The sequence below is a fragment of the Corvus brachyrhynchos genome, unplaced genomic scaffold (genome assembly GCF_000691975.1).
Source record: "Corvus brachyrhynchos isolate BGI_N302 unplaced genomic scaffold, ASM69197v1 scaffold220, whole genome shotgun sequence".
NCBI classification, from domain to species: domain Eukaryota; kingdom Metazoa; phylum Chordata; class Aves; order Passeriformes; family Corvidae; genus Corvus; species Corvus brachyrhynchos.
Window position 1 is genome coordinate 7,826,646 of NW_008236209.1, and position 14,456 is coordinate 7,841,101.

Consider the following 14,456-nt stretch of genomic DNA (forward strand, 5'->3'; position numbering starts at 1 on the left):
GGTGTTCCTCCAGCATCATCCAGGTGAGGCCATGGTCATGTTAGTGGAGGTTCAAAGAGCTGTGTCTGTCTTCAGGCTGTAATGGTGGACAGCATAGCGTTTGATGGTGGATATTAATGTGCAACCCAGAGTGAACTCTGGGCAAGTTCTGTGGTTGAACTTGCAGCTTTTCCAGCTGGTGGCCTAATGGGTTCCCTGTGGCAGCGTCTCCCCCACATGTGCTGCTATCCTGTTGCTTCTAACCAAAGCCAGCGCTTCCCTCGAAAATGTTTTCTCTTACAAAATGCTGTAATGCATCCTTTAATTTCTTGTAAGTCACTTAGCTCTCCTCTCTCATTGTTTCAGTCCTATATCACATGAAGGCAGGAGAATAAAACAGGATTTACATGACCTTTGTCAAGGTCCTCATTAGGGTGGACGTGGTTTGGGGCTTCTGGGCACACCCTATTTATCTGGCCTGTGAAAGGAAAGGTCCTGTAGGAAATGCCTTCGTCAGAGGTGTTATGCTGCTCTGAGGCTTGTGCAGCTGAGACCCACAACTGCTCATCAGGGAATGTAGCACGGGCAGCTCTTCGCTGTCTGTGGAGACCTGCCAGTGCAGCTGTGTTGTACAAGGAAATTAAAAGAGTCAGAGCTACCTGTGTCCTGCTTGGGTTGTGGCTTACATCCTGGGAGATATTTCAAGTATTCTCCCAAGGTGTGAGGTGACCAACCAGCAGGAGCATGTTGCCACATGGACAGCCCAGCACAGGGGGGAGTCTTGGGTTCCCTTGACCTTTGTAGACACAACACCTGTTAAACAGAGACAGCTCTGTGTATGTGCAGGTAGATACAACCCTTCGCACTCCCCCCAGGGAGTTGTTCAGCCATCCTTCGCCCTGTGGAGGTGAACTTGCAGAGGAGCCTCTGCAGCAGGGCTGCTGAAAGCCTCTTAAGTGCATCTCCCAGTTTGTATTGATTTTGAGCGTTAATGCACTCTGTGCTGGAGGCACACGGGACTAAACGCTCTGTTTTCCTCTCCCCTTGGCAGGAATTTCTACTACATCACCATCCTGCGTGACCCTGTGTCCCGATACCTGAGCGAATGGCGCCATGTCCAGCGAGGAGCGACATGGAAGGCGTCCCTGCATGTCTGCGATGGCCGGTCCCCGACCACCGAGGAGCTGCCCAGCTGCTACACAGGGGACGACTGGTCAGGATGTTCCCTGCAGGAGTTCATGGATTGTCCCTACAACCTGGCCAACAACCGCCAGGTCCGCATGCTCTCCGACCTCAGCCTGGTGGGATGCTACAACCTGTCGGTCATGCCTGAGGAGCAGAGAAATAAGGTTCTGCTGGACAGTGCCAAGGAGAACCTGAAGCGGATGGCCTTCTTTGGCCTGACCGAGTTCCAGCGCAAGACTCAGTATCTCTTTGAGAAGACTTTCAACATGAACTTCATCTCGCCATTCACACAGTACAATAGCACAAGGGCCTCCAGTGTGGAGATAGACAAGCAGACTCAGCAGCGCATCGAGGCCCTCAATTTTTTAGACATGGAATTGTACGATTATGCAAAAGACCTGTTTTTGCAGCGGTACCAGTACATGCGGCAGAAGGAGCACCAGGAAGCACGGCGGAAACGCCAGGAGCAGCGGAAGATTCTGCGGGCGAAGCAGGCACATCTGAGGGAGCAGGGGGAGAACAGCTCCAGCACTGACTACACAGGGAACGTGGAGCGGTGGCGGCGATAGTGCGGGGCATCTACCAGGTGAGGAAAAGAAGCAGAGCCCAACTCAACCTGAAAAACAGAGACGACAAGTGATGCTTCTCAAGGGTCTGAAGCAAAATGAGGTCAAAATGTTGCCTTTGCAGTTGCCTTTGCATAAATGTTGTACTGTACGTGGAACACTTAATCTTAGCGTGTAATTAAATTGTCCTTTTTAGGTTTGTTGGATTATTTATGAAATACAGGAACCAACTCGGCTCATCAGAAATGTTTGCTTGGATATTTATTTAAAAGAAGTGAAAGAAAAAAAATCCTTAAATTAGCTATGAGTACGAAACGGGATGCTGGAAAATGTTTATGATGCTCAGCTGAAATCAATCTGGGAAGCAAACTCATTTCCTAATAAGGAGCATTTAGCATACTCTCACAATACAGTATATGAACAAAACCTTTTCCCTTTGATTTTATCTTAATTTTGTTTTAATAATGTGTTTTCAAGGGCACCAACTGCTTATGGTATTTACCAAGTTAATGAGTGGGCAATGAAGGGAACAATAAAGGTCTAGAAAAATTATCAACTAGTTTTATGTATAATATTGGCTTTTAAAAGTAATAGAAGTAATTTCTCTAGTTCTATAAATATTTAAAATTTTAAACTTTTTCTACCTACTGCTGTTTAGAGTTTTAAGCTTGGTCTATCTCATACTGAAAAAAAAAAAAACCAACAAACATACATCTCTGAACTCAATGCCAATGTAATTTGACACTGTTTCCAGAATTTTTCAGGGCAGTATGATTTTAACCATTCTGGAAAATTTACAGCACATTCTCATGTTTGTTTCATAAAGCCTTCTCGAAATTATAATCCTGTAACAGTGTCTCATTTTAAGTCTTTCTTACCCACTAGAATACATAATGCTGAATTTATCATTCCTTAATAATTGGTGGTATAAACTAGGTGAAATTATGTTGCTGATATTTGTGTAGTGTCTTTAAAAAGTCATAAAGCTCTCTAATCCCAGCAATATTATGAAGAGAATTGCTCAACAGAAGTAGACTTAACACTTGAATTAGGATTTACTCCCAGTAAATCTTTGCTACACCAGATAAGAACAGGGCTTTTTTTTTTTCCTGTGCTCTTGAGCCCTTCATAGCAATGACAGATGAGGACTGAAAATGATGGAAGCCAGTTTTTCCATAGCCATAGTTACACAGGAGGAGAAGGATGTGTGGTGCATGGGGTGCAGCAGCTTGCTCCCAAGCAGGCTTTGCTGGGGCTCAAGGTGCAGAGCCGGAGTGGGATCACCTGCAGCCCTCCAGCCTCCCCGAGACCCACAGGGAGAGCAGACTGGGGACATGGTGCAAGGGGCTCCAATAATCTCTATGCAAAAAAATATAAACCTCTGCAAGGCTTGGGCCAGACATTCAGCAAGTTCAGAACATTTGTCCTGCAGTGCTCCTGAGCGTGGCACTGAGTGGAGACACCTGGAGAGGGCCCCCTGTATTCCCAGGGACACAATGCTTACAAGGCTCACTTGCACTGTTGCCTTTCACCTGTATTACTCTATACACCGTGAAGGCAGGGGGGCAGAAAATGAGGCAGAAGGCTTTAAAAACATCTTACAGCTCCACACCTAAGTTACCTGGAAGTGGATGTTGTGTGGCAGCCTGGGGGCAGCAACCCTGCCAGGGGCAAGGGGAGAGCAAAGCAGCAGCAAACCAATACCCTGCATTAGCAGCTTCAAGAAGAGAATAACTTCATGTACAGCAATTTTTTTTTAAACAAGAACTGCAGTTGCCAATATGATGTCTCAGTTGTATTTTGGTTTTCACGGGGGAAAATAATTCGCTCTTGAAACTGAAAGGCACTGCTGTAAACAGGACTTAACTGTGGGCGAGCTGGAGGCCTGTTGCAGGAGGTGCATCTTTTTTTTATGCTGTGGTGTGCATGGTTTACAGAGACTAGTTGCATTTTCTTTGTGTATACTGTTTATTGTATATAGGGGATGTACGAATATAAGGATACCATTTTGTCATAACCATATCAAATTCTACTGATTTCCACGGTAGACGCTGTCTTATTGTGTAGATTTACAGGCCAATCCACTGACTTTGTGTCATTTAACAATAGAACTGATAAATAAAATTTAACCACAGACTTCTGATTTTCATGTGGTTATTTCTTTTTCTGATGATGTGTTGAGAGCTGCACAGTTCAGAATGGATGGTAATTCCGACATGAGTGAAATAGCAGTTGACAGCAAGTATGTGAGTTTGAAGTCACAGCTTTTCTGAAGTGTATTTAAACTACAGCTTTCAAGGGCAAAGCCACTGTGGGCTTTTGTCTGGTTCAGGAGTTACAGAGGTTTTGACTTCTTTTCTGAGCAGCCCTCAGAAAAACAGGCTGTGGTTTTTGATTATTTTAAATATGATTGTTAGTGGTCTGGAGCATTAAGGAATTCTTTCTCTGTATGTACATATATGTGTGTGTATGCATATGATTTATTTTTTATCCTTTATGAGATACCCGCTCCATTTTGACTGTGGGAGGATGCTGCCTAGGCACTGACTTCCAGTGCATCTCACTGTATCCCTCCTGGGGACACAAAAAAAAATTGACTGTCCTGGGTTGCTCCAAGCCCTGTCCAACATGGCTTTGAACACTTCCAGGGATGGGGCATCCACAGCTTCTCAGAGCAACCTATGCCAGGGCCTCACCACTCCCAAAGAGAGGAATTTCTTCCTAATATCTTAGGTTTATCTTCTCTCGTTCAGTTTTAAGACATTCCTCCTTGTCTATCACTCCATGCCATTGTCAAGACTCCCTCTTCAGCTCTCTTGGAGCCCCTTTAGGCACTGGAAGGGGCTCTCAGGTCTCCCCGGAGCCTTCTCCAGGCTGGATCCCCCCAGCTCTCTCAGCCTGTCTCCAGAGCAGAGGTTCTCTTGCCTTCTGAGAATCATCTTGGCCAGAGATGCCACAAAGATTCTTTTTGACAGTTTGGATGGAGGCATTTTTTTCTTGGTGGCTATTAAAGATCCACAGGTTTGCCAGCCTTGCAGCAGGACAGTTGACATGAAGGTGTCTGCAGGAGACTTTGCCTTGATCTATGGGAATTCCCCTGTGAGGACAGAGCTGCCCTTCTCCTGCCGGGGCATCTTACCTCTGTAAGGCTTTTTGAGCTCTGGGGAGCAGGAAGTGGAAGGGGTCTGCCAGCAGATCTGCGTTTGACTGGCTTTATAGACGGGTCTGTTAGTGCACTGAGAGAGCTGCTGCAGGAGCTGCTAATGGGATAGAGGTCATGCGAGATGACTCCCTGCAGCTAAAAAAGCACCCAGCAGTGAAGTCTGGCATAAAACTAATTGGGGTTGCCTTTTGAGAGGAGTAACTTGGCAGCTGAGAAAACTCTTACTGCAGGAGAGGAAGGATGGAGGAGTGGGGGATGTGTTAGGACAGACAAACTTCAGAAGGTGAGAAGCTACAGCAGTGAGTCAAGTACCTCTCAAACCCTCTGGCAAGTTTTGAAAAGCCTGGAGACATGTTAAGAAAACTCTTCGGAGCACTGAGATGCCTCTTACGTTTCCAGGGATAGAAAGGCATGTCAGCACCTCTGGCACTGCCAGCACCTGGGCCTGTCAGTGTGGAGCCAAGGGCTGTTGCAGAGATGGAGACGTGTAGTGCTAAAACTAATGTCAAAGAGAAAGTCTTGGTTCCTTCTGCCCTCCCAAAGATTGGAAAGTTGGTAACTGTGAGACCTCTGTGGCCTTGCAAAGGGCCGTATTGGGTCTTAGAGTTCAGGACTAAAGCTTTCCTAAAGAGCACCTGGTATGCAAAAGTTGTTGGAAGTGAACTGCTCAGCTGATTTTTGTCAATGACCTCTTTATATGACGTATGATCCATTTTAGTGATCTGTGATACGTCTGCTTCCAATTATGTAATTTTTTAGTAAAAACAAACTAATGGGCTTTTTCGTGTGGTTTTTTAAATTCACACATTATCTAAAATATCAGAGCCATGGGTAACACCTGACAGATACCAATGCAATTCCTGTTTCAGCTGTTTCTGCTCATGAAATCAGTGAGGAGAGAAGAAAACCTGATACATCTCCCCTCTTAAATTTGAGCCAGAAATATCAGGTAATTGAGGGAACCTGTCAAACTAATGCAAACCTTGAGCTGCAACCCTGAGCTGCCAGATTGGCCCAGTACTCCCAGGGAGGCACAGAGAGCACCTCTGGGTGGAGAGGTTATCCTTACGGAGACATCTTCTGCAGGAAGATATTTTTATTTTCCAAAAACTAAAAAATATTTTCCAAGCAGGTGATAAATTTAAATCTTTCAGTTACTAAAAATATCCCTGTCTCCAAAGCATTTGGGTGGAGCTGGGGGTGGTTTGGTTATTGCTGGACCCTGCTGGAGTGGCAGTGCCTGGGAGGGGGGAAGTGGAGGGTCCTTTACAAGTGGGAATGGGGGTACTGGGATGGGGACCTGGAATCTCCTGCCTCCAGAGTGGATGGAGCACTGCCAAACCAAGCTGTGATTCAAATGCAGGTGTGCTCCAGGCTCTGGAGGCATCTGGCACCATGTCCTTCCTGCCCCGCTGGCAGCTGTGGCTCCACAGAGGAGCAGCCTGCACAAACTTTCCTGAGCAAAACAGCGCAGCATCTGAACTCTTAACTATGAAATTCAATTCTGGGTTTCCTAAAACAATCTCCTTGTTCCACCAACCTCATCAGGGAAGAGTGTAATTTTGTTTAATCCATTTCTTGAGTTCAGAGTGAACAGTGTTGCCATCATGCTAATATCACTGCTCTGCCATCTCTAGGGACGGAGTGATGAGTTTGGGCCTGAAATCAAATTTGGCTCTGAGCTTCCATAGAATCTATCAGCCAAATTACCCGTAGACTCTACCCAGCAGCTCTGTCATGCAGTTTAGCTCTGTGAGGGTACATTAGGTCAAGCAGGAAAGGTTATATTGCTTTTTGTTTGGGGAGCAATGAAATGCTGAAACAATACATATGCAAAGCAATCAAAATAGTTATAGTGAAGGCTGAGTGTTCATTTTCAGGACAATACAACCACTGCCTTTTGGTGTCCTCAGCTATTTTATCTATGTATTCCCTCATATGACTGCAAATAAGGTTTTAACTTCATAGGATGTGCACAAGCAGTTGCGGACATAAACCTCTATATAAGCTATAGAGATTAATGTCAAAATATATGTATTTTCTGATGGGCATTTACAGACAGAGGCATGCAAATGGGTCGTGGCACAGCACTCACTTGAGCCCTCGTTCTGATAACTGTATCTCAGCTCCACAGCATCAGCTGGTAGCCAATGGCACAACACTTGTTTTGCCAGTGAGTAGCAAATTTTCTGATCAATGAAGTTTGGGAATGATGAGAATTATGGTGGGAAAAGGATGACTTCAGGGGATATTTAGACCAAAGGAAAGATGAGATTTTGGAACAGCTCTGTGTTTTGGGGTTCTCAGCTCACATTTCATTATCCCTCCTTGAAGTTACATTCTTCTTTTGAATGCAGTCTTTAGATTGTAAAAGCAATCTGTAATGAGCTCAAATGATCCACAAAATGAATTAAACCTTTGATTTCAGATTAGATGGTTTAGCCTGACTTAGGATAGAAATATTGTGACCTTTTCCTTTCAAAACATCCTACAAAAAGAAGATGCTGGGTTTTGGGCAGGCTGTGGCTGTAAGGAGTCTTTCTTCCCTTTGCAATCATTGCTTAGTACTCAATACAGCAATAGCTCTGTAATGTTATTAATATTAGGTGAAGCACATGGAAAGTATTCTTTTGTGCCACATAAGCAGGTGAATAGGGGGGTTATGTCTCGTGGGAGGTATGTGTTCCACAGGGGGAGACTGGGAATTTCCCCTCTGGGCATGACAAGCTGGGAAGCATATTAATAGACATCATTACATTAGAATAATTGCTGTGGAATCAGCAAGTTCGTACATAATCTATAATGCCTGGGAAATCTCACACCGTTTCAAAATAATTAAAAGTGGGATTAATCTAGATGCCAGACAACGCCTGCCTAATTACTAATGAATAAAGCTGTCTGAATGGCTGCAGCACCCTCAGCAGCATCAGTCTTTGAGGTCAATCCCCTGCTAATGGGCGATAGGGTAGAGGCCCGGCCCAGTCCTTGTCCCTGTCCCCGCAGGCAGTGACTGTCTGGAGGTCGGTGAAAACCCACCCAGCCGCGGCACCCAGCGGGGACGCTCTGGGGAGATAATGCTGCGGGGCTGGAGGCACGGGAGGCACGGGATACACGGGATACATGGGACGGGGGGGCCCAGTCCTCCTGGAGCATCCGTGGTTGTACAGGTACACTCTTCACGTGGCTGAGAGCTGGCCCCGAGTCGGCCCCACAGCAGGGATTTGGGGACAGAGCGGGGTGTAGAAAGTGATTGTATGGCTGCGTGAGGAACCACAGCTGGGCAGGGGCCGTCAGCACCAGCTCCCATCCCAAACATCCACTCAGCAAAACCCCTCCTGTCAAAACCCCAGGTTGGCTGTAGCTGATGGTTGCTCACGACTCACAGCCTGAGCCAAGCAGGAACTTCTGCTCCCGGGAGCAGCTTCACAGTTTTGTGAGGCTGTAAATACAAGAAGAGCCAAAATCCTCCCCACAGGGGAGGTGTTGTGATGCACATCCCAGCTGAGCCCCGGTGATCCTGGGAACACACCAGCACACTGGGGCATGCTGGCTGCCTGTCCGAATCTGGTGGGTAGAAGCTACTGTGTCCAGATTGACCCCAGCTGCCGCTGACTGGTGCCCAATGTGCCCCATGGTTGTGCTCCTCAAAGGAGTTGGCAGACACCAACCACAGATTTACAGTCATTACTGGGATTTGTGTGTTCTCTGAAGAACTGCCACACCTGGAGTAACTCCTGCTGCTGGACTGAAGGCCAATGTAAGGAAATCCCCTTTCTTCTGTTCCCAGTGCTGGGGGTTTAGTGATAACGTGGGATAACCTCTGCTGCTGCTGGGAAGTGCATTTACTGCTGCCTTTGCCCCATTTGTTGTAATCCTTTGAGGGTTTTATGGGCATGTGTTTATTTTGATTCAATAGAAAATCACATGGTTAGCCCCCCAGATCAGAGGGACTAATTGTTGGGGTGGACAAAGGAGTGCAACGAGCAGATCTGGGTGGATTGCTTATTTATATATATAAAAGTTACAGGTGGTTCCTGGGAGTAATGAATTGTGAATAAAAAGTAATGACACGCTGAGTTTTTAAAATAAAGAAAAATATATTCTTACAGTACAAGTGTATGGGAATAATGAGGAGGGAATCACAGAACTGATTCCCTCAGGTCCTGTGCTCCAGTGTCTGAGTTTGCACATGGAGGACTCACACCTGGAGGTGGCCCAGGTGGTGCCAGGTACCACCATTGTTGGCAGGCAGCTAAGCCAAGAGGTGACACGTGGGCAGCTATTGCCAAGACGAATGGTGGAGAGCTCTTTCGCTTGCCAAGGAGCCTGGAATGTGACCATCATTCTGGAAATCACTAAAGATTTGTGAGCTGTGAGCGGGCTAATCCCCTCCTCAGAGAGACATTTGGGACCTCACATCTGAGACTGCTCAGGGAGGGTGAGTAGGGGCACAGAGAAGGACAGACAGCATCCATGGTGAGTCCTTGTTACAGCCCTGTGCCCCTCTGCCCTGCTGTACCATGGGTATCACTGCTGTGTTTAGGCTGCATCCATACTGGGATTGCTCACAGATCCCCCAGTCCAGCAGGCCGGACCCTGCCCAGGGAGCCCACATGCACCAGGCTCTGCCAAAATAACACTGCCTGTTGGAGCTGATTCAATGTGCCAGGGAGGCACTGCCAGCTCCACACCAGGCAGAGGGGGCACGGTTGGCAGCAGCAGCTTTCCCAAACAGTCCCTTCCATCATGTCCTCAAGCTCCATCATGGAGAGAACACAAATTATAATTAAGGATGTCCTGCCTTCCTCCAGTGCCCTTCAGAGCACATTCTGCACCGTGGCTGCCTGGCCATCCGTGCCCATGGCGTGTGGGTGGCTCTGCAGGGTTGCTGTGGTGCTGCTGACTCACACACAGTGCCACTTCCCCTCACCAGCCGGCCCCACCATTGCAATGCTGCCTTTTTTTTTTTTAGTTCCCTTTTTATGGCCTTGCTGAGAAAATGCTCCATCAGCATCAGTGCATGCAAAGTGCTGCCTGCAGAATTCTAACTCACTTCCAGGGCCTTTCGGGATGCTGCTGCCAGTCTGGAAGGAGTTGTGCTGACTCTTTGTCAGACATCACATTGATTTTAAAATTGCTGTGATGGCTCTTTAAGGCAGTGCACTTTTTGTGGCCTTCTGCATTTGTCATAGCTGATGCCTCTCTGTGGAATGGCAGAAGGGTGGCATTATCTGGTTTGGCTGCATTGATTTTCTGGGAGTGGCAGATCAGATTTTGGATGGGGAGAAGAAGATCAGAACTGAAATTTCCTACTCTCCATTTTTTCCCCAGTGGTGCTCAGCTCCTGAGCAGGATGGGACTCACAGAACACAGAGTTTTTCCTCCCAAGACACCTGGGTGGTGGATAAGACAACAGTGCCTGGGCTGGAGGTTTGTAAGGCACGGATCATGATCTGTGATGAAGGGGAATTGGGGTCCGCATACTCCTACCTCCTTCTTCTTTGCTGAATCAGTCAACCCATGCCCTAAAACCTCACCTCTTTGACCTGGCTGCTTTTCTGTCACTTCTGCACAAAAGTGAAGGCCAAACCAAAGGCTGCAGAGGCAATGCTAGAAATTAAGATGTAAAGGTGAGTCATTCTTCACCTTCTGCAGGCTTCAAAACAGCCTTTCCATGAGGATAAATAAAATCTCTGTATCTGTACACTCCGCTGTTAATATTGTAAACGAAGTACAATGTTTTTCAGATTACTGAATCATTGCTGTCAGTAGAACAAGCAGCCCAAGCAGGCTGCCAAGGCAGGAAATGAACGAAATCATTCATTTAATGTTCCTGGTTCATGCACAAATTTCTGAGTGGGGGTGATTAACTGCTGGAACAAGCCACTGAGGGGAGCAGGGGATTCCCCAGTTCCTGCTGTCTCCAGATGAAGGCTGGCTGCTGTTCTGTGAGGGATGCTTTTGCCAGACAAACTTGCACTCTGTGCAAGTGGCAACCAGCTGAATTGTGGAGGGAGCCCACCAAGTGCAGGGGCCAAATGAAGACAATCTAATCAGCCACCCTTAACACTTGTGACATACTCTTAGAAAAGTTCTTGCTGCTGTGCAGGTTCTGAATATTCATGGCTCAGTTCATTCTGTCCCCTTAAAGAAATACCTCAGCTGGCACCAGCCTCTGGGGCAGTGGTGCTGTCCCCTGTGCCTGCAGGGATGCTGCAATAGCTGCAGGCTTCTGTCCCCTGCAGGATGCTGTGCAGGGCCCATTCTGTGCAGCCCTACAGCCTTCCCTGAAGGGAAACCCAGCCATGGAGAGGTGCAGCACTTTGCTTTTGGGGGTGGGAGGGAAGCTGCCCTGAGGGCAACAGCATGGCAAAGCTGCCTTTCATCAGTCAGCTGCAAAACAGAACTCTCCTGCTCTGCAACCTGTTGATCATTTTATATATTGCTTGTGTGCAGCAGATCATGGTAGAGGCCAGTGGTCCTCATCTGACCCTGGCACGGCTCATCTTCCTCACAGACCTTGTGTGGGGGTTTGGATGCATCCCCTGCACTTGCATGCAGCACCATAGGTCTGATCCTGGGAAATGGTTCTGATTAATTCTCAGGGCTGATAATAATTAAGCAGGATGCACCTTGGATTTGCTTGAGCAAAGTGTTGGGGTGTGGCTCATTTATTTTGCTTTGACTGATGGTCAGCCTGGCTCCTCAAGGGAGGGCTCAGAATCCAGGGGAGCAAAGAAGATGCAGTCAGGATAGGAGGGGACTTATCGAGCTCATCTCAAGTGTGACTTTCTTGTGAGACATCAGAGAAGAGTCCATCTCTCAGGCCCCCAAAACCAAGGATGCTCCTTGACATAGGCTGTTGTGTGAGGAAAACTTTGCTGCTGATTATGGAGTTCAGTATTAGACGTTCTCACCTGCCAAGCAGCAGAGATGCATGGACATCACAAGCCAGCCTGATCTCTGCCATCATCCAGTGCCAGGATCTCTGCCCTTAGGGCAAAGTTCTTCCCTCCCTGGCCCCACCTGAGGTCCAGGGTGAAAAGAAGCATATATTGAAAGGATTTCTATGTGCTGGCCAAGTTCTGCTTGGTATTCAGAAGTGGAAGAAAGCAGGAACCCTAATGTTTACATCCATACCAATTTAGGCTTTAATTTAGGCAATATAATGCAATCTTTCCCTGGACTTTAATAGCTTTTCTATTATTTTGCTCCACAGATACTTGGAAATGTGAGCTCCTTTGCTACATGACTACTTAGACCAATAAAGGAGCTGTTTACTTAACACATTAGTTTGCAGGCAGCCTCCTCCTTTCTCAGTTTGGCCAAACCGGAACACTGCCTTTGTCCATGGCTGTGAGTATGAATATGCATAATTAATAAATGTTATTTGCTGGACATTTACTCCTGAGTGTCTCAGCTCTCCTTGACCGAGCAAATCTGTCTCTTTGAGATCTAATGAAAGGTTTAGACTTTTAAATTTATTTTCTTAGATTAGTCTCAGAAAATAATCCTATCATTCTAATAGGTAGATCCATCCCTGAGGAAGATATGAATAAATGAAAAAGTAATAGGTGAAAAATAAGCCAGAGCTGCTATTACAGAAGAGTCTTTCTGACTTTTTAATTTTTGGTTCAGAAACACAGGAAAACAGACTGTGAGCATGCAAAATGCAGCCAGCTGCTCCTGCAGACCTAGCAGCTGTTTTTCTGTTCAAAAGTGGCAGAATTTCTACTAGAGCAATCTTCTCTGGAAATACATTTTAAGTGTCTGTTGTATTAAATCTGTTTTAGGTTGCATCGAGTGCACGAAATTGAGTGTCTGTGTTCAATCCCATTTTGTATTGTACACACTAGAGGGAGCCATGGAAAAACCAATCCCCAGCCTGCTGCCAGGCTCCTGCCTTTCTCCCCAAAGGCCTGGGGCCTACCTTCTCCTGACCTCTCCCCTGGGAAAATGAGTGTCTTTGAGGAGTAAACTCTTAAAAAAAAAAAAAAAAAAGGCTGTAGGAGCAGTTTGTTGAAAGTAAAGTGTATTGCTTGAATATTCTGGTGTTGGTCAAAATTTTAGATCTGAAAAATGCATTTATTTCAATACATCTAAATGTTGCCTTCTGAGAATGCTCCAGGTTAGGTGATGTTTGTCCTTTTGGATGTTGCCCTGTACTGGTGTTCCCCAGTGAAACATTGTGTATACATCCAGGAGATGCTTTTACACAGTAGCCCACTCTCAGGAGGACAGCCATTGTTGAAGGTATCCAGGACTCAATTAAAATATTTCAGGAGACAGGAAATTATTTTTGCAACTCTGTTTCATCTGAAATTCGACTTGTTTCTCCTGCTTCCAAGATCTTTGTGTGCCTACCACCCACAAATTCACCTAATCTATTCTTAAAGTCCCCTGTGCTCCCAATGCTACTTCCCAGAGAGGTGAGTCCTTGGGGCTGGGGGAGAGGGAGCTCCTCTGCTTTCCTTCTGCCTGAGCCCTCTTTCCTTTGGGAAAAGATTCTGACTGCCTCCTGAGCCCCCATTCTCCTCAGCTAAATGATGTTTGTTTATAAGGGATGATTTAGCATAGCAGATATTCATTTTTGCCTCCTTTGGGAGCTAATATTGGGAACTGGTGATGCAATCCCTGTGTGCGGATGGATCTTTGAGGAGGTTAATGCACTGTGCAAGGCCAGGATGACCCATGCAGCCACTCCAAGGCCTGTATTTTCGCAATGACTATTTGCTCTGGCATCTTTATGGAAAAGAGTGGGGCTGTTAGCGGAACATGGCTGGAATCAGAGCAGGGATATGAGAATTTAGCCCATGCTATTGTTAATGGTGGTCACAGTGCTGCACATGTGAAGCCCAAATGATAACAGGCGCAGACTGTTTGCTTTGCTGCCTTACAGCACAACAGCAGCTTTGTTGGAGCTTTGATGAGCTGTCTCTGCTGCAGCTTGGGTACAGGCTGCTTTTCTGTCTGCAAGGAAACATCATCTTTGTTAAGGCAGAAATGTCTCCCTCTGAATGGCAAGGAAAGAAAAGCCAAGCAGTGGTCTTGTCAAGTGCTGTTCCACTGATAAAACAGAAAATAGGACAAAAGTTTTCTCCCATCAAACAGGGTTATTCTCAGCCCAGAGCAGACATCTCCCATTTATTTATGTCCTCTTGCTCCTGTGCTCTTTTCATGCTCCCATCTGTATAAAGTTTCAAAGGGGCTCTGGGCCTGACCTTGCAAGTCCTCAAAAGACCTGTCACTGAGGTAAATAAATCAAGCAACAGGCTGTGAGAGAGTAACAGACACCAGCTAACTAATCGGGAAGGCTTTCTGGGATTGCAGCTGAACCCTGGCACAGAGGTGGATGCACAGCTCGGCAGGTAGGATACGCACACTGTCACATTTGAGGGTCAGGAGTTGAAGCTGTGGCAGTGCAAGGTGTAGCAATCCTTCCTGGCCTCTCCTGCTCTCCCACAGAGATTGGTGCACCTTTTCTAAGTCATGGAAAAAGAAATATTAGCTGAGTAATGCTTAAACAAAGCCTCTGTGTGTTTGGGGATGGTGGGGAGTATGCA

At 46.6% G+C, this 14,456-nt stretch overlaps 1 protein-coding gene across 1 annotated transcript; it reads left to right on the top strand.

Moving 5' to 3' along the window:
• The first annotated feature begins 955 nt into the window (after nt 1–955).
• Nucleotides 956–3,867, top strand: HS6ST2 (heparan sulfate 6-O-sulfotransferase 2). The gene is given in 2 exon segments (XM_008642588.2): nt 956–1,021; nt 1,023–3,867. Coding segments are annotated over 2 exon segments (762 nt in total). The 5' UTR covers nt 956–970; the 3' UTR covers nt 1,734–3,867.
• Nucleotides 3,868–14,456: the final 10,589 nt, after the last annotated feature.